The sequence below is a fragment of the Chelonoidis abingdonii genome, chromosome 16, assembly GCF_003597395.2.
Source record: "Chelonoidis abingdonii isolate Lonesome George chromosome 16, CheloAbing_2.0, whole genome shotgun sequence".
Taxonomy (NCBI): Eukaryota; Metazoa; Chordata; order Testudines; family Testudinidae; genus Chelonoidis; species Chelonoidis abingdonii.
The window spans coordinates 2,525,288-2,551,801 of NC_133784.1; the positions used below are offsets into that span (position 1 = coordinate 2,525,288).

At 43.2% G+C, this 26,514-nt stretch overlaps 1 protein-coding gene across 2 annotated transcripts in view; it reads right to left on the minus strand.

Annotated features, from left to right (window-relative positions):
- The window catches only part of NEURL1 (neuralized E3 ubiquitin protein ligase 1), a 276,518-nt gene that overhangs the window by 123,015 nt on the left and 126,989 nt on the right, over positions 1–26,514 (minus strand). The window contains exon 1 of one of the 2 annotated variants that reach the window (XM_032786089.2): positions 9,306–9,501. The exons of the other annotated variant lie outside the window; for it this stretch is intronic. Coding sequence (XP_032641980.1) covers positions 9,306–9,339 — 34 coding nt within the window. The 5' untranslated portion in view covers positions 9,340–9,501. Of the gene's footprint in view, positions 1–9,305; positions 9,502–26,514 lie in introns of those variants that run through there. 2 annotated transcript variants of the gene reach the window in all.

Consider the following 26,514-nt stretch of genomic DNA (forward strand, 5'->3'; position numbering starts at 1 on the left):
CCGTCGATTTGCAGCCACACTAACCCTAATCCGACATGGCAATACCGATTTCAGCACTACTCCTCTCGTCGGGGAGGAGTACAGAAACTGGTTTAAAGAGCCCTTTATATCGCTATAAAGGGCCTCGTTGTGCGGACAGGTGCAGGGTTAAATCGGTTTAATGCTGCTAAATTCGGTTTAAACGCGTAGTGTAGACCAGGCCTTAGTAAAAGAGCTTTGTTAGTTTGCTGCTTGAGGAGCAGTCCAAAAGCAATCAAATATTTTATATTTCTTAATGGAGCACAAGATCTTTTTTACTACAATAAAGATATATTCAGAATATGGAAAATGTTCCCTATAAAATTAAGTAGACTAAGGCTGAACAAAACAAAAAATCCTGGCATCTAAACAATTTACTCCTACTTATCAAGGAGAGAGATTTTAACAACTTGTAAGGCACTCAGATAGGATGGAAAAGGAAAATACTTTCATAGACAAGGTGTCTGGAAAAACTCGAGGATCAAATATATCCCTGATATAATTCCACAGAAGTTAGGGGAGTTACACCTGGGAAAAAGTGTCCTTCTAGATTCTGGGAACGTCATGGACCATTTCAGAGCTTCATCTCTTAAAGCAAGCTCACTCTGCCACCCAACCCCCACTCCATATCTCTTCCCTACTCTATGCTTCTCTCCCATTTGGTTCTTCTAAATGTGATAAAGCCTTAAAACAATCCATAAATGCCAGCATACTAAACCCCATGACAATCTGAGCATGGGTGCTAGTACCATGGTCTAATATCTAGTGATGGGTTCAGCTCTCACTAATCACAGTACTAAGTGAGAATACTTTTCACCTATATGGTGCCTCTCATCTGAAATGTGAAGGTGCTTTACAAAGGAGAGTAAGCATCATTATCCCCATTTTTAACATGGGGAACCCAAGGCACAGAGAAGTTAAGCAATTTGCCCAAGATCACGCGAGCGAATGCCAGGTCGCCTGACTCCCAGGGCAGCACCTAGTCTGCAGACCATGCTGCTTCTGATGAGTTTTGAAGCACTAACAACGAAAGGAAAGGAATGACATCCTCTATCATTTCCCCAAAAGTGCAGACTAGCACCAAATAATCCAAAACCAATTTATGTTACCAAAACTAATGCCAAGAAGCATCTATTTTGAATGGATTCTTGAGCATGGTCAGCAGTTGTCACAGACAGACCAAGGACTTCATCCACAGTGAAACAAGGAGCAGCATTTTTAGGAACTATCTTTGCACATGTGCTTATGCTGCTCCTGCACTGTTGGCTTTGCTGGGTCAATACCTCTGGTTAGGGTTCTATACCCTTTGAGTCACAATAATATCAGGCTGAAGTGTTGCAGAAGGGCACGTATTCCACTCCCTATGGTGCAACTTCAGAAACAGGTAGCTACACATCAGTCCATCCACAGATTCATCTGAACTGCACTCATCACTCTGGTATTGGAGTGTCCCAGAGCACAGCCATGATAGAAGCACAGAATCACTGGATCCACAGGTTGTGGACCTGTTCACAATAAATGCCGCCCACCCCTCCACCACGGACCCCACCAGACCTACCCAGAGCAAATTCTTGGCACTGGTGGGGCTGATCAGCAAGTTCAGAAAAGGGACATCTCAACAAAGCATAAGCAAGTGATAGTCTTTAGCATAGTGCCCTACAGAATAGAATTTCCAGGCTTGGGTCACATCCCATCTCCCGAAACTCAGCCTACACGCTCCACCGATCCTCACGTAACAACAATACATTAGTACCAAGAAAGATCTTGTGTAAAATGGGCCACAGTTACAGCGTTGTAACATGGCCTAAAAATGTTTTCCAAATCACCTCTGTGTCAATTTCCCCCCACTGATGGAAGAGTTCGGGGAAATGGTGTGCCCTGCACCCTAGAAAGGACTTGGCTTCAGGAGAGGGAGGACTGTATTTGCAGTGCCCTGCCCTGGAGCTTCCGCCTGGAGAAACAGTTTTAACTTGTGGCCAGAGTGCCATAAGAGCCCTGCTGGCCCAGCCTGTCAGGACAACCTTTGTTCTTGGATGATGAGAAAAGTCAGATAAGAGCACCTGATTTACTTCCTCTATGCTAGTCATTATTTTCTATCCTTCTCTCACATTTCCTCTCTTATTTGGACATTCCCAGTCCTTGGGGGAAGTTTTCTATGCCTCTCATCATTTTCGGTTCTTCTCTCTGACCCTGTCCATTTCATTGGGCTGTCAAATGCACACTAACTAATAAACTAACAAATATAAATAGAGAATTCCTGCTCCTCGACCTCTAAGATTCCTATAACTGACAGAGAATAGCATCCCTTTAAGAGGTACAGGGTCAAGGGAGGAAAAGTCAGTGAGGCAGAAACAGGAAGTAAGCCTGCTCAAGACAGGAAGTGCTGCAGAGGAGAAGGCTCGGGCACCAGAAAGCTCTGGCTCATCCTAGGTCAGCTTCATGCAGATGAATGTGCTTTAAAAAGGAAACCAATCATGTAACCCCACTGACCTCCCTGGAGTTAATCCAAATTCACACCAGCGTGAGAGCAGAATTAGTTACTACGTATAGATACAGCATCTACTCTGTGATCAGTAGTTATGAGAGTGCTAAAAGTAAAGGGCTATTCTGCAAAGCTAGAGTAAGTACGGTTGCATAGGGGGAGCCATTTTAGAGTTAGGGAAATAGCACCTGTCCCCTTGTTAGTTGCTGAAAGACACAACATCAACACAGCTGCTTTAGCAGTAGCTGTTGTCCCATCCCCTACATGGAACAGCGAGTATCCACTGCCTTGCTTCTTGCATAGCCTTTTACACTTGTTTTAAGTGGATATGAAATGCGACCACGTCAGAATGCCTGTGTTTTGCACCATTTTGCACAGGTATAAATGATCACAAAAAGGAGCAGGGCAGAAGAGAAACAGACCCAGAGGCTTTGCTAAGCAGGTCCACTTTGCCAGGTATCCATTCACTATGCTGCAAAGACCTCTTCACATTGACATGTAGTGACCATGGAACACTAGTGCAGAGGGTGTCCCTATGCAACCTCTGTGCACCCTGCTCCACCTTCCTCCCACTATGGTTCCACTGCACTTGGGGCCTTACCCAGAGGTGAAAGTAAGCTGGTACAGTCCGGTACAGTGTACCAGCAAGAGTCAGTACGCTGTGCCAGTCCTCATTGGCTTCTGCGGTGGAGCTTTAAAGGGCTTGGGTCGGGGCTGGCATTTGAAGAGCTCCTCCGAGCTTACCGCTGCAGCAGAAAGCCCAGAGGAGCCCTTTAAATTCCGGCCCCAGTCTGGCTGCCAGAGCTGTGGGCCAGGGCCGGGTTTTAAAGGGCTCCTCCGAGCTCCCTGCTGCAGAAGGGAGCCCGGAGGAGCCCTTTAAATCCCGCCCGCAGCTCCAGCGGCCGGACTGGGGCTGCCATTTAAAGGGCTCCTCCAAGCTCCCCGCTGTGATGGGAAGTCCGGAGACCTTTAAATCCCACCCGCTGAGGCCAGCATTTAAAGGGCCCCGAGCTCCACGGCGGCTGGAGCCTCAGGCCCTTTAGTTCACTCCAGGGGCTACCAGCCACCTCTGCAGCTGGGAGCCCCCTGGGTGATTTAACACACACACACACACACACACACACACACACACACACACGATACCAGCTTATCAGTAAGTCCTGTGAGTTACTTTCACCCCTGGCCTTACCACATCCATGGAAGAGAAAAAATTGAGACATGCACACTCACATCCACACAGACACTATTTACATTGGTGAGGTACACAGCACTTTCTCCTGAAAGGAATTTACAATTTACACACCAATATATCTTTTGAACTTTGCTGCTTTCCAAGCCAACAATCAAATCGTGTGGCTCTCTGTTCTCAGTAGCCATTCCCCACCACCATCACTACCCTAATTACAATGATGCTAATTACATCTTGGGGCTTGTCTACACTGGCAGTTTACAGCACTGCAACTTACTCACTCATTCATGAGTGTGAAAAAACACCCCCAAGCACTGCAAGTTTCAGCACTATAAAGTGCCAGTGTAGACAGTCCACCAGGGCTCGTAGCTACTCCTCTCATGGAGGTGGGTTTTTTATAGCGCTGGCTGGCCGCGACTACATAGCCACGTTAGTTATTACTGAAGACATGCCCTGGGGAAATGGCACACTTTATACTTCTTTTTCTTTGCTGCTGATAAGAATTATTCTGTAACATGATTATGTGAAATGCTAGTGACATATGGGTAATTAAAAATAAAATTAAACCCCTGGAATGAGAGCATTATTGGTGATAATCATTTATATTGGGTGAGGTTAGCTAAGCAGGACGCGTATGTGCACACATGCACACACACATGCAACCTCATGCATCTGAATTAACCCACTGTGTTTATCCTGGGTAGCAGAGAGCCCCCTGAAGAGATCTGTACATGTTACTCTGAAATCTCTACATGTATACGAAAAGTAACTGTCTCTCGCAGCACAGTAGCTTCCCTTGCTAAGGAAGCCCTTTTAGTCATCTTTATACTGAGAAAGAAAGACAGAGTGAAATCAAAGCTTCTGGGCCCCAATCCTGCAGTCTCTCTCAGGTAAAACCCCAAGGATTTGGCCCTATTGAATTAGGTCTTCAACAAACGAGCTACCGTAGCATCCCGAATGATCAATAATATGAAACAACCATTTTTACTTCTTTCCAGAAAAGAGCATTATAAAGGAATACAGCAGGCAATAGAGAGTCCAACCCCCAATGTACTGCAGGGATACGCTTACTATTATGTATGTATATATGGTAGTTATGTTTCATTTAGGATTAAATGGCAAGTACTGTTTGATATAAACATTTAGTGCAATTTTGTACATATATATTTTATGCACACAAATGCTCTCTTCATCAAAATAGGGACATTGCAGCCTCTGATCAAGAAGGCAAATCTCCGTGGGAGCTAACATTTTCTTTTTAAAAGGACCCTTTTAAACAAAAACATTTATGGATATCATCTTTTTCAAAAGTTTACGGCCCCAGCTACACTCCCCTTGAACTTATTGTTTGTAACTTTTACTCTCTTTGGATTATACATAGGATCCAAAATTGCACTAAGTATTGACATGGGTTTGGGGGAGGGAGCGAGAAACAGAATAGGATAAATTATAATACATATAATGCACAGTGGCACGTGGACAGAGACTACGTAATGATGCTCAGACTCTGCCTGACATTTATCTACATGGGGCAGGAGAGTGATAAGCCTTGCCTTTGGCGTACACACCCAGTTACTAGACATTTTCTTTTAAAAATCAAGGGCTTCATTATTCATGCAATACATTTGTTACATTATTTGCACGTTGGGAAGGTTTTCATTCAGGGATTTGTTACAGGAAGCTCAACCCAATTCAACTCCATCCTCTCATGTTTAAAGCTCCTTACCACTAAGCCCTTGTGGTGGGTCCGGACTCCACTGAGAGATGACACAGGACTCCACTGAGAACCCGTCAACCCCACTACTAGGACAATCTGCAAGCACTGCTGTCCTTCCACACTCTTGCTGCAGTCAGTGGAAACAGGAGTGCACTAGAACTGCATACAATGGTCATTTCAAATAAAATCACCATTCTCCCCACCACAAAGGACTCCAAACATAAGCTTACCTATAGCCAGGGCCGGTGCAAGGATGTTTCGCGCCCTAGGCGAAACTTCCACTTTGTGCCCTCCCCCCGGCGCCCGCACCCTGAGGCATCTCCCCCACCCCCGCAGCAGCTCCCCCCCTCCGCCCTGAGGCACCCCCCTTGCGGCAGCCCCCTAAATGCCTTGAGGCGCCCCCTAAATGCCAAAGAAAATGGCGCCCTCCAAATCCTAGCGCCATAGGCGACCGCCTAGGTCGCCTAAATGGTTGCACAGGCGCTGCCCTTGGCTTTTAGAATAATTTAAGCAGACATAATATTTACAGATAATATTAGCGGGGAGGAGAGGTGGTCTTGTGATTGCAGTACAGAGCTGGGAAGCAAGGCTGCTGGGTTCTACTCCTAGCTCTAACACAAACTGACTGCCCTGGGGCCAGTCACTTTACCTCTCCATTCCTCAGCGCCGGTCTGCAAAATGGGATAATGACAATATTCATCCACTCAGGGAGTGAGGCTTAATTCATTGTTTCTAAAGGGACTTGCGATTATTGAATGGAGGATGCTATGCTAGTTACAGTGACAGAGTGTATACATAGGTTTTCCTTTCCATTGTAAGCCCCCCCATGCAGCATCAGTGCAGCCAAAACCTTCCATAGCAAATGACCCACCATCATCCTGTTTTTACCACTTAACAGGGTACCTAAATCATAGATGGTATCAAAAGACTTTCTTCTCTAAGTCACTCTTCAAATCCAGCCAGGGTCAGTAACAACCCAGATGAATTATTCATTGCTCCCTGGCATCTGTTAAATGGCCTCTGGGACAGGAGTTTGTGGCTTCAGCCTGCTTTCCAGTGGACATGTGTTCACATCACATTAAATTAGCCCCACCATCAATAGCTCCAACCAATATCCTTGGAGGCAGTTTCAGCACAGGTGCCAAGGATTTAATGGACTCTAGTCAACTCAATCCACTACAGCTGGCTTCCAATGAGACTTAGGATGCGTCTACACTGGAGCTGGAAGCTGTGATTTCCAGCTCGAGGAGACATATCCACACTAGCTCTCAGCTAGTGCCTAAAAATAGAAGGCAGCACCATTGACAAGAGCAGCTAACAGCCCCGAGTGCAATCCTATTCAAGACCCTAAGTATGTACCCAGGGCAGCTTGCCCCTCTCACTACCACAGCTACACTTCTATTTTTAGCATGCTAGCTCTATCAGAGCTAGAATGGGTATGTCTACTTCAGCTGGAAATTACACCCACCAGCTCCAGTAGGCGATGTCTACTCTGTAATCAGGACATCCAGCTGGAACACATGCAGGCATTTCCGAGCAACCTTGCTAAAAATAGCAGTGTAGCCATGATGGCACGGGCAGCAGCACTGGCTAACCGCCTGAATATGTACCAGGGTTTCCGGGCAGGACTGTACCCATGAAGGTAGCCCATGCTGCTGTGGCTACATTGCTATTTTTAAAAGCTACCTCAGGTATGCCTACGCATGCTGCAATAGGGCCTCGTGACTGCAATGTAGACATACCCCAAGTCTGACGAAGTGGGTATTCACCCACGAAAGCTCACGCTCCAAAACGTCTGTTAGTCTATAAGGTGCCACAGGATTCTCTGCTGCTTTTACAGATCCAGACTAACACGGCTACCTCTCTGATACTACGTCACTTAGGTGCTTTTGAAAATTTCACCTGAGTCCTCCAGCTTAGGCTCAAGGGACACTGGCAAATGTCAGTTTGGTGGGAATGCTTCTGCCTCTGGCTCTGCTGCACCTGTTCTCTTGATAAACAAAAGATTCCAGTCCCCCGGGCTGTCAATCCAGCTGCTTTCACTAGCATTACCTTATTCATTCTTAATGATCATTTTAATAAGGTAAACATTTCCAGGTACTTTTGAAATAAAAAAAACTGTAATCAATAGAAATATGAAACTTAAGGTATGGTAGCCACAGGCAGACAAACCACAACTCCAGTTGCTCTCAAATTTCCAATTTAAAAGTGGTTTACTACATATGCTTTTTTAAAAAAAAAATCCTTTATTGACATCACTTTTCAAATAATTTCTGGTCTCAGCTAACAGCTGTGCATCTCTTTTATCATATAGTTTGCAGCTTTTATTTTTTCTTTAAAGAGACTGAATCAAGTTAATTACCCACGTCTCCTAATTTTGTTTTTGTCCCCCTACAAAAGTGAAACTTCAAGAACTGGGTTCAGTGGTGCAGTATCACTGAAAGGCAGAAGTTGTGTGATCACCACAATGGTTGTGGCAAGTCAGCAGCGGAACCCAACACCTAGATGCAATCATGCAAATAATGTTTCTATCCAGGTTTCTCCAGTTCATTTAGAAAATAATAGATTAAAGAAAAAGGTGAAGTGGAAAAAAATCCAGCACTGATGACAAAGCAACTATCCAGGGACTTCCTTCTTTTTATTTCTGATGACATAACAGTTATGTTATTTTGCAACTAGCATGTGGCTTGTAGGGATAGCAAAGAAAGACACAAAATGGTCTGACCAAAGATTAAAAAGCAGAATGTAACTCATGAACAAATGGTAATATCTATTGAGACATTCTTGCTATATATGAGAAAAAGGAATCAATACACATTTGTTGAATATATTTACTTGTTAATTATATTGTTGTTTGACAATGGTGAGAAAAAGAAAAATTGGGATTGGAGCAGACAAATATTTATGAATGTATTCATAATACATCTCAACTCAAACTAAGAAATATTTACATTTGAGAATATGAGAATGAGAATAACGTATCTGTGTTTGTAAATATATCTTTATAGAACATGTTACATTCATATTTATTATTGTATTATCATCCACATCCAAATATTCATTCAGGTAGACTCCAGACTCAGTCCAATGTCCAGAAATAAAAGAAAACATTTCAAAGCAATGAGCAAGCTCAATATTAATTGAGTACAGTATTTCTCACAAGCCAATTCTTGTGTGTGACACACACACACACACACAGCATATCATATTAACAGTCCTAAAGTTTGCTTCAGCACCGTCCTAGTCAATATTCTCTAATTCCCCACCCCTCACTTGCAGTATTACATTATCCTGCAAACACATACAGTATAGTGTACTTAATGGATTTAGCTTAGTTATCTAAGCTCAGTCAGTTCAAGCCAGCATCTTTGTTTTACACCATGTCAAATTTAAAATTTAAAAATAAAATAGACCTGAAACACACAATCTGTGATTAAAAGCAAACCCCAATGATAAAGATGAACATTTTGATTTTGAAACCCTGATACCTTCTCTTAAATTAAAACCTACATTGATGCTTATTTGCCATTTTTCCTAGTCAAGGTTGTCAGGGTATATACACGTACTTTCTTTTTGTCCATGTTATCTGTCAGCACAGTAGTCAACATTATATAGACAAATATTTGTCTCGCATTCAAAGCAATGAAACAAGATGACATATGGGATTAGATAAGATAAACACTCACCCTACTCAAGGCTTCTGCTTTAAATATGATCAGCTCTCAAACAAGATTTTTAAGAGAAATAGGAAAAAAAATTGCAGAGAGAACAGTCCCCAGTGTTGCACCTAGCTTACCTTTCAGAGCCATATTCTCTCTGCTGCAGAAGGGTGAAGCAGAGGGCTAAGAATTTACATACATAATTTGCTGTATAAACACCAGTGGTGGTGAGCACCTTACCGTATAGAGTGTTTCTTGTTATCTGTCCCCCCATAGTACTGCGCAAGGTGGCTGGCTACTCTGCAGTCCCTTTCTCACTGAGCAGTGATGTAGAAGTCTGCACATTCAGTCATTATCAGCATGCACAGGCACAGACATACCGGTACCGGCTTAGTGACTCCCAGTAAGTGCATATATAACATCCGTACACCACAGAATGCTGCTCACCCTTTCAAGCAGCCTCCACCCACTCTCAGATCCTCCCTGTCTCAGCACAAGCAGTGGGATCTGTCATGTTTATTTACATAAGGAGGAGGAGACTTGGAGTCTTCCTGAAATAGCCAGGGAGCTTAAAGCATTTGCTATAGATACAACACCCCTCCCCAACCCTTCACCCCACTGCAACCTGAAGAAACACAATTACAATTAAAACCACACTGTACAAACAATTGGGGGGGGGGCTGTTTTTCATTTTTAAACACTCCAGCCATGGATCTTGTTTCAGATAAATCTTTTAGGAAGAATGCAGAATGCTACAGTAGGTTTCCACTGATGGAGGTGGCTGCTTGCCTACATATAAACCCAGCGGTACCCTGCTTCTAAGCAACCTCCAGAACAAAGCACTAGAGACTTTGCCAACTTAATTGCAAATATCAAAACAGATTTATTTATAAATCAAAAAAAGTTTGGCCATCACAAACTCTCTTTCCCTCCCCTAATATGTGTTTTACTGTCTTCCAGCACGTAGTCCTAGCATAGATTTGTATGATAAAAAAAAAAGTTATTACCAGACATCACCACACCAGGCCCTTTGAATGGCCTCTCCTGGTTAATTATTAGTTATTTAATAGCAAGGTAGAAGTGCTTGAAATGCAGAACGGCTCACCACAGACTATAACTGTAAAAACATTACCCCCTGTAAACTCCTTTGTGATAGGATTGCACGCTCAGCTCAGATACAATGCTTCCTGCTCTCCAGGCCATTACCTCTGCTGATTGATTACAGCAAGCATTATTAAAAGCCCTGGGACACAGAGACCAGTTTATGGAGGTGTTCAGAGACTGGGGGTGGGGAGTGCTCTGGCCTCCTCTCTCCCCCTCACTGTTGATGCAAGAGCCTTCTCCTTTGTTGCTCCTCTGTAAAACACTTCCCCTGAATCTCTCCAACCCACCAATTCTCCATCTCACTGCATGGGAAAGGGAGACAGGGACCCCCTCTCCCTTCTAATCCTGGCTTTGTCTCCAGGTTCTTCCATAGCTCCAGGCAGCTACCGTAATCTTGCTGCCTCCATTCACATCTGTACAATGGGAATTAATATTCCCCTTGCCACAGGGCTGTAAGGGTTATTGCTTGGCCCTTTTGAAAAATCAAGCAGTGTGTGTGACAATTCTTGGGGCACCTCGTTACCCCCTGCCTCCAGCGTGAGGGCGTCTTCCCTGTGCCTAGTTGGGTCCCAAACACCACCGCCCTTTCAGCCACTCAAGCACTCTCCTCTGGGCTATGCCAGCCCTGTCTTCACCGTGCATATTCTAATAGGCGCATCCCTGTCCCCAAGTCCCTTTGAAGCCTTCGCCTGTGATATCCAGCCACTGACTCTGCCTACTCGTAGAAAGCCCAGATCCTCTGCTCCCAAAGGAGCAGTGTACCTCACTACTGATTTCACCTTAAATCACACAATACAACATACAAAGGTTTATTTAAGAAAGGGAAGAGATTATGCTAGAAACATCAAGGAGTGATGGAAACAAATGGTTGCAATAACAAAATCATAAAACATGAACCTGGATCTACACTTATTAACGGTAACAGTTCCTATTTAATTAAGTAAATTCCCTCCCCCCACCCAAAGTGTAACCTGTTGCAGAGCTGACTGCCTTCCCCGCAGCCAGGATCCAATCTTTCATGAGGACATCCCCGCTCCCCAAGATAGCCTCTCTGTGAAAGGAGACAGAGTACCTTTCCTCACCCTCTGTTATACTGAAACAGTCTTTTGTCTTTGTTCATAGACAGGGTGTCTCTCTGTCTGTTGTAATGTTCCCTTTATTTTAACTTCCAAGTGGTTTTGATTGCTTGTAATGGTCTCTGATGTTTTTCCATTGATAGTCTTGGGATAGAGCAATGCTGGACAACTGAACCTTGCATTGCATCACTGGCTAACCAGAGCAGGGTAACAACTCCCACCTGCCTGAATGGGCAATCACTGAGATATATCTGCTGGACACTAACTTTCACTCCAAGTCCATAGAGAAGACTTTCAGTATACAGGTCTGTTGCATCTTACGCTGGGGTTATGTTCCACAGTCAGCACGTAAAGCGAAAATCACGTATAGTCAAAATTACATTGAGTGTAATGGTGGGTGGAATCGCCTGCACTACAGGTACAGTATAAAAATTGTTATTTTTTTCTCTTTTTTTTTTTACCAACCGCATAAAGCTGAAATCACGCATGTTAAATGTGTGTAAGATGTGACAGACCTGTAAATCATAGAACAGGAAGGGACCTCAGGAGATCATCTAGTCCAACCCCCTGCTCAAAGCAGGACCATCCCCAAATGGCCCTCTCAGGGATTGAACTCACAACCCTGAGTTTAACAGGCCACTGCTCAAACCATTTTTCTCTCTTTTTTTTTTACCAACCACATAAAGATGAAATCACACATGTTAAATGCATGTAAGATGTGACACACCTGTAAATACGTTATTCCTTAAATATTACTCATGCATTCATTGCTCAGTGATTATGAATCTTGACAAGTTATGAGCTATCTGTAGATACCTGCATGATACATTTGGTGTCTTGAGTTTGTCTCAGATGAGAGCTGTTTGCAAAGAACTGGGGACCCTTTGGCAAGGAGCCTCTGTGTCACAACGTGTTTGTAAAATTGCTCTGAAAATGAAGCGTGCTGTGTGCTAATATTTCAGGCTTGCCAGAACGACTGGCACCTCACACAGCTGCTAACCAGTGGCCTGGCTGTTATCTATTAGCAAAGCCCCAAGTAGTGACTGGACTCACTCTGCCCATCATCAGAGCTGAGACTCCAACTTGGACCCTTATACAGTAGTCCATGGGCAGGAACTCGTCCCTGGGAACCAAAATGGAGCTTTACCCTGGATGAGCCAGCAGAGTCTGTGCTGCCCCGCTCCCTGCTGGAAATCACCGGCTGCAGAGCTTACAACAGCTTCTTGGCAGTAGAGCGGCCTGTGGCGCATGAGAAGCTTTTCTGTTAATTGTATTTATTTCTCCAGATGATGCTTCGTTTATAGCAGTAACAAAAGAATAGATCCACAGCAGCACTGTCTGCTGTGCTAGATGAAGTCTTTAGCTTTGGGAGCATCACAGCATCACAGGAGTTAGAAATGGAAAATACCTCTTAGCTTTACCGAGTCCATCTCCCTGGCTATGTTCCCTCTAGCACACATCTCTCTGCCTTGTCTCAAGCAATGGGGTTTCCACCACCTCCATTGGGGTGTATGGGCTCATTATTCTGCTCCCAGAGAAGTTTGTAGCAGATAGGATCAGACTTTTATTCTGCAGCTTCATACATCTCAGTCTCAGGAAGGAACGTTTTCCTGACATACAGACTAAATTTTTCCCTTTCTTAATTGTGTCATATTACTGTTAGTTATACCTCCCCCCCTTGTTACTATTCCGGGGCCTGATCCTGATAGTGATGAGCATCTGTCAGGAGCATACATGCTAAGTAATTCTCCACTAGCCATTGCTAAGGCCAATTATCAATATTTAACCCTTAACCCAACCTCAATCAATTCCTTCACCTCCAGGGTGCTCTTCCCTGAATTCCCCACAATTTGTCATATGTTTCTGGTTATGTCCTTTGCAGACATGGGTATACTACTCCAGGTGGGGTCAAACCAGACCCCTGGAGAGAGGGAGTATTACCTATCCGCCCCTCGGCCATGATGCCTCTGCACTGCTAGTTCAAAATAGCATTGACCTTTCTGTTGCAGGCATATCACATTGCAACTTATTTCTGATTTGTGGTTCACTGTCACCCATGTGCCTCTTTTAGCCATTGCTAATTCCTGGGTGTCTTCTTCCCACTTATTATCTGTGTTTTGCATTATTTTTCTGCAGCTGTATTAACCACATGCTTCCAAGCCAAGTCCCCATTTTGTAATTTCCTAACTTTCTAATCGTTGGGCCCCTCCTGTTATTTCTCTGTCCTCACTGATATTTGAAACTCCTCCCATTTTAGCATCATCTGCAAATATCAATAACACGCTATTTACTTCCTCTTCTAAATGACCAAAGAAGGAATTAAGACTCCATGCAGCAGAGATGATTTAAGTAACGAAGAGATCCCACCCCCTAAATCAATAGCATATCATACCATTTGTGAATAGCAGCTAGTTAATTTTCAGTTCAAGTGACAGTGATGTTATCCAAGCAGATTTGAATCTATTTTGAGTGTAACATACTGAGAGACATTATTGATGCTTTACTAAAATTCAAACATTATTTCATCTACCACTTTCCCTTCATCCATTTATGTATAATTCTCTCTCTCTCTCTAAAAAAATTTTAAAAAAAACAAAACAGAAAAATGCAATACAGTCTAGCAAAGTCTCTTTTTTAATGATTCCTTGTTCTGATGGGGGCATTCACCTCACATTAGCCCTGGAGGGGTCAATATTGGCAAGAAAGGCTAATTAATCATAGGCAGCACCCAGCAGGGAGCTAGGACACAATGAGACTTAATTGGGGGTGAAGCTCACCTGGCCAGAAATAGGTGGGGGTTTCTATCAAGCCAGAGAGCTGGCAACAGAAAAGGGGGGCTGCAGTGAGGAACCTTGCAGTCATAGAATTATAGAATATCAAGGTTGGAGAGACCTCTGAGGGTCATCTAGTCTACCCGTGCTCAAAGCAAGACCAATCTCCAGACAGATTTTTGCCCTGGATCCCTAAATGGCCCCCTCAAAAATTGAACTTATAACCCTGGGTTTAGCAGGCCACTGTTCAAACCACTAAGCTATCCCTCCCCCCATACTCCCTGATACAAGAGGGGAGAATAGGAGCCTTTAATAGGCAGCTCTGGATGAACTCCTTTGATGGTCAGTTGCAGTGATTTCCCTACACCCCCCCTGAATTTCCCCAACACCTGTTCCCCAGTTTTGTGAACTAGTTACATGCCAAACCTGGTGCCTGAACTTTGCGACTTTGTCTTCACCCACAACTATTTCACATTTGTGGACAATATATACCTTCAAGTCAGTGGCACTGCTATGGGTTCCCGCATGGTCCCATAGTATACCAACATATTTATGGCTGATTAAGAACAACGCTTCCTTAGCTCTCGTCCCCTTACGCCCTTACTCTACTTGCACTACACTGATGACATCTTCATCATCTGGGCCCATGGAAAAGAAGCCCTTGAGGAATTCCACCATGATTTCAACAATTTCCATCCCACCATCAACCTCAGCCTAGACCAATCCACACAAGCGGTCCATTTCCTTGACACTACTGTGCTCATAAGTGATGGTCACATAAACACCACCCTATATTGGAAACCTACTGACTGCTATACTTACCTACATGGCTCCAGCATCCAGGAAACACCACACGATCCATTCTCTACAGCCAAGTTCTAAGATACAACTCCATTTGCTCCAATCCCTCAGACAGAGACAAACACCTACAAGATCTCTATCAAGCATTCTTAAAACTACAATACCCACCTGCTGAAGTGAAAAAACAGATTGACAGAGCCAGAAGAGTACCCAGAAGAAAAAAAAAAGAGAAGAGTACAGAGTCTGTGCACATTATAGACTAACAGACGTATTGCGAGCAGCAGCTTTCGTGGTGAAATACGCACTCATGCCGATGCAATGCTTGTTCTCATTGTAATGAGGAAAGGGCAGTCACAACTGGACTTAGCCTGTGCTGACACGAGGGTATCAAAACGAGGGTGGGGACCTGTCAACCTCTCCACTGTTTAATAAGACATGAGCTGATATAGGCTCCATTAACAGTCCTTATAATGTCGTAATTAAGTGAACACTGAAGCAAGCTAAATCACTGTAAATCAGGATCCATACATTGCTTAGCTCCTGCTGTGGGCGAAAGTCGTCCTGTGGGACGATTCTGTGAAGAGACTGCCCAAGCTCTGAAGCAGCGGAGGTTCCCCACCACCGAAGGCTCGTCTGAATCACTGAGAGCTGTGTGAACCTCAAGAGGACGCATACTCAACAGAGGTCACAATGGCCAGATGTGCAGCAGAAGGTGACTGCGCAGGCATTGCAACAGATGTGACGTGAACATGAATGGCACAACAAGCAGCCAGGCCAGAGCGAACAGTGAGCAGCTGGGGAAGGAGCAAGGTGTCTTCTTGCCCCCCACCCTGCGAGAGCTAAAACTCACGTGAATGCACCTCCGATGGCTAAACTAAGAGAGCATGGTTAAATAAACTAATTTTGTTTGTTGGACTAATATTTTAGTGACTTTGCTCCAGAATGCTAGATTTCGGTGGACCGGAATGGAAACAAATATAATATGTTTCCTAGTAGGTCGGCAAGATTTAAAAAATGCAGTATTGCCAAGTGTTATCTTCACATTGTTGCTATCTTGAGAGGTCATTATGTCCTGGGGAGTTTCTGTACTAAACATTTTTATATTATACCATTGAATTTTACATAAAATGTCCATATTGGGTCAGATCAATGGTCATATAGCACAGGTATCCTGCTTCTGAAACGTGGTCCAAGGCCAGGCTGCTCAGAGAGAAATGAACAGAACCAGTGATTCATCCAACTGATCCATCCCAAAATGTTGCCCATTTCCCCAGCTTCTGCAAACAGGCTAGGACAATTACATGATCATGGTCTTGCAATCCCTTCCATCCCAGCTAAATGACCACTGAGGACCTATTCTCCACGGAATTTACATCTAGTTCTTTTTTTAACTGTTAATAGTTTGGTCTTGTGCACAGCCATCCTCCTGGCAAAGAGTTCCCTGGGTTGAAACTTTATGTTTTGAAAAGTATTTCTCTTTAATGCGTTTTTTTAAAAATCTAGCTGCACTATGTAATTTCATGGGGGGACTGCTAGTTCTTAGTGTTATGTGAAGATTAAAAACATTCTCCATATTCACTCTTTGCACCAGCAACAGATTTTATAGACCTCTACTCATACTCCCCCTTCAGTCGTCTCTTCTTTAAGCTGAAAATTCCCACATCTATTAATTTTTCTCCTCCTGTTTCATACCCCCTAATCAATTTTAGTTGCCCACTCGTACCTCGGTTTCACTTTCCATTCATAGTCTTTGGATGGGGTGCCAAATCGTGACACACTAATTCATGAGTGTAACGTTCATGAATTTATATAGAAGCAATATGATATTTGTCTGTCTTATTATCTATCCTTTCTTAAAAAAGCATGTTCAGAGTACAGCAGCTGTTATCTGTAGTACTTATGAAAAGAACAGAGTACTTAGCACCTTAGGATAAATTTTTGAGCATAAGCTTTCATGGGCTACCTGATATGGCTGGAGCCCACAAACCTCAATAGTTATCCTAAGGTCCAAAACTCCTGTCTTTTTAAACCAGCAAACAAAATGTGGGAATCGTTTGACTGCCACTATTCGAGGAATTTTTAGAACTACCATAATGCTAAGACATCTTCTCTTGAGTGTTAACAGCTATTCAGACTCCTTCATTTGTACGTATAGTTGAGATGTTCCATGTCATAAACTTTGGATTTTCAACACTTGTTCATCTGCCAATTTTGTTGTTGCCCAGTACCGAACAGTTTGTGAGATCTTTGGTAACTCTTTTTGCCGTCTGGCACAACAAACAGCCATGGCCAGAGCGAACAGTGAGCAGCTGGAGGAACGAGCAAGGTGCCTTCTTGCCCCCCACCTGGGAGGTGTACTCACGTGAAAGCACCTCTGAACTCTGAGTCTCCACTGACAAGCACAACACCTGCTTGGAGGGAAAAGTGAAGGGGCACATTAATAAACATTTGTTTGTTGACTATATTTTAGTGACTTTGCTCCAGAATGCTAGATTTGTGACTGGGAATGGAAACTTATATAAATATGTTTCCTAGTAGGCCAAGATTTTTAAAATGCATTATTTGCCAAGGTTGTTATCTCACATTGTTGCTATCTTGAGAGGTCATTATGTTGGGGAGTTTCTGTACTAAACATTTTTATTATTATAATTAATTTTACATAAGAATGGTCATACTGGGTCAGACCAATGGTCATATAGCCCAGTATCCTGTCTTCCAACAGTGGTCAAGGCCAGGTGCTTCAGAGGGAATGAACAGAACAGGTAATCATCAAGTGATCCATCCCCTGTTGCCCATTCCCAGCTTCTGGCAAACAGGCTAGGGACACTCAGAGCATGGTGTTGCATCCCTCCCATCCTGGCTAATAGCCACTGATGGACCTATTCTCCAGGAATTTATCTAGTTCTTTTTTTAATCCTGTTATAGTTTTGGTCTTCACAGCATCCCCTGGCAAAGAGTTCCACGGTTGACTTTATGTTGTGTGAAGAAGTACTTCCTTTGTTTTTTTAAAAACCTGCTGCCTATTAATTTCATTGGGTGACTGCTAGTTCTTGTGTTATGTGAAGGATTAAATAACATTTCCTTATTCACTTTCTTCACACCAGTCAAGATTTTATAGACCTCTATCATATCCCCCCTTAGTCGTCTCTTTTCTAAGCTGAAAATTCCCAGTCATTTTTAATTTCTCCTCCTGTTTCATACCCCTAATCATTTTAGTTGCCCATCTCTGTACCTTTTCCATTTCCAATATATCTTTTTTGGGATGGGGTGACCAGATCTGCACACAGTATTCAAGGTGTACACACATACCATGGATTTATATAGAGGCAATATGATATTTTCTGTCTTATTATCTATCTCTTTCTTAAAAAAGCAAAGGTTTCAGAGTAGCAGCCATGTTAGTCTGTATCCGCAAAAAGAACAGGAGTACTTGTAGCACCTTAGAGACTAACAAATTTATTTGAGCATAAGCTTTCATGGGCTACATCCGATGAAGTGGGCTGGAGCCCACAAAAGCTTATGCTCAAATAAATTTGTTAGTCTCTAAGGTGCCACAAGTACTCCTGTTCTTTTTAAAAAAAGCAAACAGAATGTTGGGAATCATTGACTGCCGCTGCACATTGAGTGGATGTTTTCAGAGAACTATCCACAATGACTCCAAGATCTCTTTCTTGAGTGTAACAGCTAATTCAGACTCCTTCATTTTACATGTATGTATAGTTGAGATTGTTTCCAATGTGCATTACTTTGCATTTATCAACATTGAATTTCATCTGCCATTTTGTTGCCCAGTCACCCAGTTTTGTGAGATCCCTTTGTAACTCTTTGCAGTCTGCCTGGGACTTAACTATCTTGAACAGTTTTGTATCATCTGCAAATTTTGCCACCTCATTGTTTACCCATTTTTCCAGATCATTTATGAGTATGTTGAACAGTAATGGTCCCAGTACTGACTCCTCAGGGATACCACTCTTTATGTCTCTCCATTCTGAAAACTGATAATTTATTTCTACTCTTTGTTTCCCATCTTTTAACCAGTTACTGATCCATGAGAGGACTTCCCTCTTATCCCATGATGGCTTACTTTTCAAAAGTCAATTTAAATTAAATACATTTTAAAAAAATTATTATGTTGTTAGAAATCTAGACCTGTTATGTATTGGTGTAACTTGCATTATCCTTATGTTAAATTTGCATTATCTTAACAAAACATTTACTTTATTCATATCTCTTTTATATATCTCATTGATCCTGACACCCCCCCTGTAAATTTGAACACCCCCCCTAATTTCAGTTCCTGGGGAAACCCCTGGTCAGTTGCCAGGCTGCTGTATTAGACCCAAACCTTGGATCCTACATGCTTTTAAGCCTCCTGAGTCCAAACAGAGAGAGGGTCTGGATGCTAAGTCTGGCCTTGCAAGCACATTCCCAGTGTACAGACTACCATGCTGGTACCCCATTGTTGGGATGTGAGACCCTGTGGTCTAGTTGTTTTAGGCCCCAAGATCTGTGCTGACTATCCCCAAGTCCCCCCAGTAGCATAAGCACACCCTCTCTCTGAAACGCCACCTGCATAGGCACTCTGGGTTAGAGTTCAATCCCTTGGGGACTTTGTAACAGTTAAATTAAATAGCACAGATTTTGCAAAGGCGCTTCTGAACCACACACACTCTGCTTAGCCAAAGCACAAGAGATATACAGATCTATGGAAAAAAGAAAACATCTGCTCACAAGACCCTCCCTAATTTTCCTCACAACTCCTGAGATCCCTTTGGGGGCACAGTGTCCATCAGGGAGTTTAAGATTCTTCTGCATCTCAACTTCTTCCCAGCCTTCTCCTCTTGTTGTTCTTATTAGAAGGAGTCTCATTTTAACAGATTCTAAACTTTGTCTCTTCCGGTCCTTTCCCATTCTCCAACCCTTTGTGTCTGTTACCGTGGATAAGAGTTATTAGCCAGTCCAAGTCTTTGGCAGGTAGTCTCCATTGTCCTGCCTGTTGGGTCTTGGCTCTGTCCTAAGTTGGGGCTGGTTGTGTCCCCCTGAAACAGGGACAAAATAAAACAGGACTTGTATGGGTTGTTATAATTGAATCAAGTATCGGGGGCAGCCATGTTAGTCTGTATCCACAAAAACAACAAGGAGTCCAGTGGCACCTTATAGACTAACAGATTTATTTGGGCATAAGGTTTCGTGGATAAAAAACACCTCACTTCTTCAGATGCACCTGAAGAAGTGGGGATTTTTACCCATGAAAGCTTATGCCCAAATAAATCTGTTAGTTTTTAAGGTCACACCAGACTCCTCATTGTTTTTATGATTGAACTATCTACAACTAATGTCTGCCTTCCTGAAGATGTATTAAAAAAAACACCCCAGAGGTCAGTTAATTCTTTGCACCTATGTAGCAGACAGCATAATAGCAATCAAATGGACAGAGGCATACATCACACTCATAAAAAGTAATACAGTTGAGATCTCCTACATTCTTCACAGAGGGTCGTCAAAGGGTAGGACAAAATTCCAAACCATATTTTATGGCCCAGTCTTAAGCCAGGGAATACCGACTTCCCAGTCTTAAGCCAGGGAATACCGACTTCCATAGACACCGAGAGGGAAACTGGCCTTGAGCTGGTTATATAATCTTTAAATCATCACCCAGCACAGGGTATAATCATGATTCTTCCAAGCCTACCTGACAGTTGGATTCTTGGGGGTGACATCAAGGGAGGCAGAAAACAGCAAGCAAGTCGGGGTTTGGCACATACTCAGCCATGGGGAGCCTTGAAAAGATGGCATGGCCTGAGGAAGGATATCCTGGCACTACTCCTCTTGGCAATGAATACATAGCTGGCAATGTTGCGACCACTGTTTATTATACTGTCCAGTAGCATCTCATTGTTTCCTTGTGCTCCCCCATCTGCGTATTGCATCCAGTTCTTGTTTTTCATCTTATACAGAGGTTGTATGCTCTTCATGGAAGGCATTATTGTAATGCAAATAATAAATAGCAATAATACTCCTCAGATAGCAACCTGAGGGTCCCCAATAGTTTCCTAGAATATTGCCACCAATTACCTGGTGGCAACAGATGTAGATCAGACCCGTGTCCAGTATTGCAGGAATCCTGGTTTATACCTACAGCCCAGAGGCTTTTGAGTATAACAGGACCTAGATTTTGTTTGTTCAGCAGTTGATGGGTGAATTTGGCCATTACATACATAAACCAGCAGAATTACCGTCAATGAACAAGGATATAAAAAATGCAAATGTTGAGAGAATCCTCTGTGCATTGGAGGTGGCGTGGATCCTCTGAGCATCTGTGCAAAGGGAAGGGGTAACTGGATTGAAGGTAACCTCTTGATCCCTGCTGAACAAGTAGTTCCCCTGGATTCCCTCACACACCTACTTTTCTCAGAGAGGTGCCATCACTGTCACTAGAACAATCTGTACTTTAGCACATGGTCAGGAAGGTGACTAATGGCGTATCTACATGGGGGGATTAAACCAGTTTGATTTGATGTGCATTATTTAACTAGCAGTACATAACCTGAAGTAATAGCGTGCACATGGGACAGCTGTGCCTTCTTTCAATTCGTATCATGTACACACGGCAGCATCTTGACGCTTTCTAAGCATGTGACATTCTTGGGGGTATCCCATGGTACTTTGCTTCGATGCTGAGCTGTGTGCATTCTGGGATTTCTCTTGCTGTGCATTGTGGGACACATAGCAGGGGCCAGGTGGATTAAAAATTCTAAAAATCCCAGGTTTCCGCTGTCTCTGCTCCATTCTTCCTCGCTGCATGGGCTAGCACCATTTTCAAATTGGACCCAACAATGCTGGCAACTGAGGATCATTCTGGATTCTTACCCCTAATTTGATGACTAATTGCTATGGCCTTGCCCAAGGCCCTTAACCTTTGTGCCTCAGTTTCCCCATATGTAATATAGGGATAACAATACTGACCCAACAAAGGTGTTATGGAAATTGGTAATGTTTGTACAACAGTTTGGTGATATAAAGAGCTAGTAAATACTAGGTATTATTGCCACGTCCCATTTCTGGCTCCACACAATTTAAAAGTCCAAAACCAAGGAAATTCAGATTTCAGGCTGGAGTTCTTCAATAAAGTGTAACCATTCATGGCTAGGAACTTCAGCACTATAATTGCTACTCAGCTGTAGTGGTATCTACCTGTATTCACAGCAGAGTGTGTTAAGAATAGGAAACCTTTACTCTAAATATCCTCTTGCCAGTTGCACTTGGTATAAGTCAGTTTCATTTGTTTGTGTGATAGAAATGGATTGTGTCACAGCTGCAAACATTTGTCTCTCAATAGAACAGTGGAGACAATAACAGGGTTTTTTATTTTAATATTTTCCTGGGTGCACAGATTGGTTGGGGAAAAGGATGCTGCCCTGCAGAAAAAAACAGGCTTTTTCACAGCACACGTTCAAAACCACCAGGGAAGCCTGACAGTACGATAATATATATACTGCATTTAGAAAACTTTCCTACTTCTTTTCTAAAGCCATCAAATGCACCTTTGACACAACACTTTACGCTAGTGGCAAATGTGCCCACAGACACACATCTGTGTGAGCACATGGCACCTGTGCTGTGCAATGGCTCTCAACTCACTTCTGGGTGATGTTCAGACTGCTGGTAAATTAGCCCTACGTGGCCTGGGATAGGTCCATCTGTGAGTCAGCCTCTCTCCCTGTGCCCCATGGTGACAGCTATGAGCAGCTAGAATAATCCTGCTCCATGTCCTCAGGGCTGAACTCTGATGCAGTGCAATCAATCTGGACTTCTCAGCAGCGAGGGATTTAGCATCGGTGGGTGGTGGCTGCTTTTAAACAGAGAGGGATTTAGGGCTCAGTCCTGCCAGGTGCTGAGTGCCCTCAAAGTAAGGTGAGTTGAGGGCACTTAGGTCTTTCTGACTACGTACGTATTTGTACCATGCTCAGCACCATGGCATCCTGGAGGCTCATGCGCTTAATGTCAGTGAGTGAGCAAATAAGAGGAGGAGTTATTGTTTCTGTGGACATTGTCTGGTCTTGATGGAATATAACAGTGGTCCCCAACCTTTTTCATCTGGCGGGCACCAGACTGTGAGCCACAGAGGACTGGTGCATCCACCAAAATTCTGCCAAAAAGTAGCAACATCAATAAGCATTGCTACCGAAATGCTGCCGACAAGCAGTGTCATCCAGAGGAGTCGCTGCCGAAATACCACTGAAAATCGAAAATTGGCAGCATTTCGGTGGTGACGCCTCTGGATGATGCAACTTGTCAGCAGCATTTCGGCGGATGCTCGTCCGCTGGCCAGTACGCAGGCGTACTTAGACGCCATGGCGCCCATGGGCACTGTGTTGGGGACCCCTGGAATATAACATAAGCAAGTGAGGCACAGACTACTGCTGGAAGCCAATTTAACTTTAAGACAGCCACTGGTATATCATTTCCACCCATATCCTTACCACTATCACAACTGCTAGGTCAACAGAACTTACACCCCTCATGAGCAGCAATTGCTAGGCACAGTGGGGTATGCTCTGAACAGCAGGCCAAACCTACTGTCAGTTACATCCATGCAACCCCTGCTTATAGGCAGTTGTAATGAACAAGTGTGTAACAGCGCAGAAGATGAGCCAGAGTTTTAGGCGTCATTCTGAAGTTGTTAGCAGTGTTTTATCATATCTTTCAGCATGTGATTGTCTACGGTGTTGGGCAAAGGGCAAAACAGAGTGGTGGCAAAAAAAGAAGGCATAGAGATAAGCAGGTAAAAGGACTTGCCAGGCAAGAAGTGGATTTAACCCCAATCTGAGGTTCACAAGCTTAGGTCCATCAGAATGCAGCAGCTATTAAGTTTCCCCACTGGATACATTTTTTTATTTTTTTTCAAAGACTGATATTCAAGGTCATCCAGCATGTGCAGTGATCAGGAAAGGAAATTAATGTTGTAAAAGCACAAAGAGGCTCTTTACTCCTGGAATATCATTGCATTATCTAAGTCCAATATGCTTCACAAAACCCTGTGGGTACAACACAAGATAGCAAATTCCGAAGAGATGAAAAAAATTGGCATCAGATGTACATTTGTAATGCAGCATTATTTTGGGCTAAGCAAAGTTTCTGGAACAGAAGTTTTTAGTCATTATGAGAGACCTGGGCAGAATATGGGTGCATATTACACTGCTTTTGCAGAAAGTCCCCATTCTGGAGCTAATTTGTCCCAAGGAAAAACCAAGTGTTTCCACTTCTGCTGTTTACACACCAATTTATTCCAGTACAGCAAACTTTGCTGGTCTTCTCTGCCATCTCAGAATGTGCTTTTTCAAACGCCACATTAAAAAAAAAAAAAAGACACTTGAGAGCTAAGTGTAATAAAAAGTAGTGTTGGGGGGACCTGAAAATAAACTGATTTCTATCAAATCTTCTAATGAAATTCACTTCTCAGCTGATAATATGCATAAGAAATTTCACTTCAAATGGGACTTTCCAGAAAGTCATAAGGGCCACAAGACAAAACTGTCTTAAATTCCACAATGCAATGAGATCATCGTAGCTTTGAGGAGTTTGCTTACTGTCAATAGAACTGGCCCCCAAAATAAAACATTGCATATATTACGATACAGCACTGCGTGATATATCTTTAATTATATAATCACATACTATTTTTTCTCTCACAGGACCCCTGCTTCATTCAATGAATGGCTAATACTGAAGACAAAACTATTAACTTACTCCTGGGCATTTCTATGGTGCTCTCACCATAGTATCCACGTGCTTCACAAACACTATCTTCACAACACTCCTGTAAGATGAGGTGGTATTATAACCCCATTTTACAAATGAGGAATGGAGGAACAGGTACTAACTTCTCCAGTAAATGAAACAAGGGTCAAACAGGGCAACCCCTACCACCAATTCTCAGAGCCTGAGGCAACGGACTCACACTTATGGGATTCGGACTGCAGGGCTAAAAATATCTGTGTAGACATTTGGGCTTGGGCAGCTGACGCAGGCTTTGAGCCTTTTATTGCAACACAGACATACCCACAGACAACAACCTAATTCACTACACGATCCTGCTTCATTCTGAGCACCATCCATCCAGTGCACTGAATGAGACAGGGTCCTCTGGAAACAAGTCGTAGGTGATCATATAATCAAATGTACATGAACGAAGGGGTGAATTAAAGTTACACTGGCAACCTTAATTTTTTTCCCTAACTTTTGAGTGCTTGACTTTGCAACCTTAATAATGTCCTTTTTAACAATATATGTGTAACTTAACTTTTGTAAATGAGCTGACAGATACTGCCTGAAAAGGGAAGGTCTGTATGCTTTACTTTCTTTGTGCTAAATGGGTCCTACCTACATGCACAAATGTTTGTAACCAAACAAAAGCACCACCGGTTTGTGATGTAAATATTCACAGAAGGAAAGAATCTCTTTTATACATCCTGACCATGTCCTTACCCTATTGCGAGTCCTTCAGAGAGAGGGAAAAGGACAGACAGATCCAAAAGAAAGTGCATGTGAGCTGAGGAAATGGGTCAGCTGGCCAAGAAACAAAAACAGGTCTTTCACAAGCATGCTTTCCTCCCCAAAGCTTTCTCTTTGCTCTCTAAGATGTGCAGGTGACGACAAAAGAGAAAAAACTTTATAATAAACAGAAAGAAGGCTGGGTTGAAGGCTGGGCTCTAACAACTTGGTGCTGAGATCTTCCTGCTTCAGAATCCTCTATCAGGATGCTGCCTTTTAAGAACCCGCTGTCTTCCTCCAAAAGCCTGACTGACTCTTTGTGTCCAGCCCAGCTTTATTACCTCACCCTGAACCCTCACTGGAACCCGGAGCAGGGAGTTATCCCTGTGTCAGTTGCATCTCAGGTAAGGGCTGTGCACCGTGTCACACAGCCCATTGTCACAAACAGACAGAACTCCCATCGCCACTTAGCCCTGGAAATGAGGTTTTATTTTCAAAGCTTAGCATTACAGTGCTGCTTGTGCAAGCTTCCTTAGAGGAGATTCAGTGGATTTCTACATGTGCATAAAATTACCCAGGTACATAATTGTTTACATGATTGGGGACTACACACATTTTTAATGCACCCATCACTAGAGTACCTAGATACCAGGCATAGCATCAAGGTACCTTCTTCTGACCTGCCACATCAAACTCAAACTTCTCACACTCACCTTCATGAGCCTGGACAACACTGCCCCTGCCATAATTCTTCATTCCACTGCCTCCCATTCCTACCATGCCTCCCATCCAAAGGCCCTTTTCACATCTCTCCCTCCATTCTTTGACTCTGCAACCTCTTCCGTGCTGTCCCCCACGCTTGGAGAGAAGAAAGCGGATAAAACTGAAGACACTGTGATGACGCATCAGTGGCTCTCTCGGCTAGAATACCCATGTGTATTTTAACTTGAGCAAAAACATTGAAGTCCCCTTCGTTAAGCACCATGTGGAACTGTGAAATCTCCTAGGACTTCATTGCATCCTAGAAAATCAATCCAAACAGAGAGGACAGGGGAAAAAATAACTGGCATTCCCCCAAACATGCAGTTGAACTGAAATGTTTTTATTTTGTACTCTGCTTATATTGTAGTACTAAGTACTTGATTATTTTTTTAAAGGACGGCTCAGAATAAATTATTTTGCCTCAAGGTTGCAATTATATAC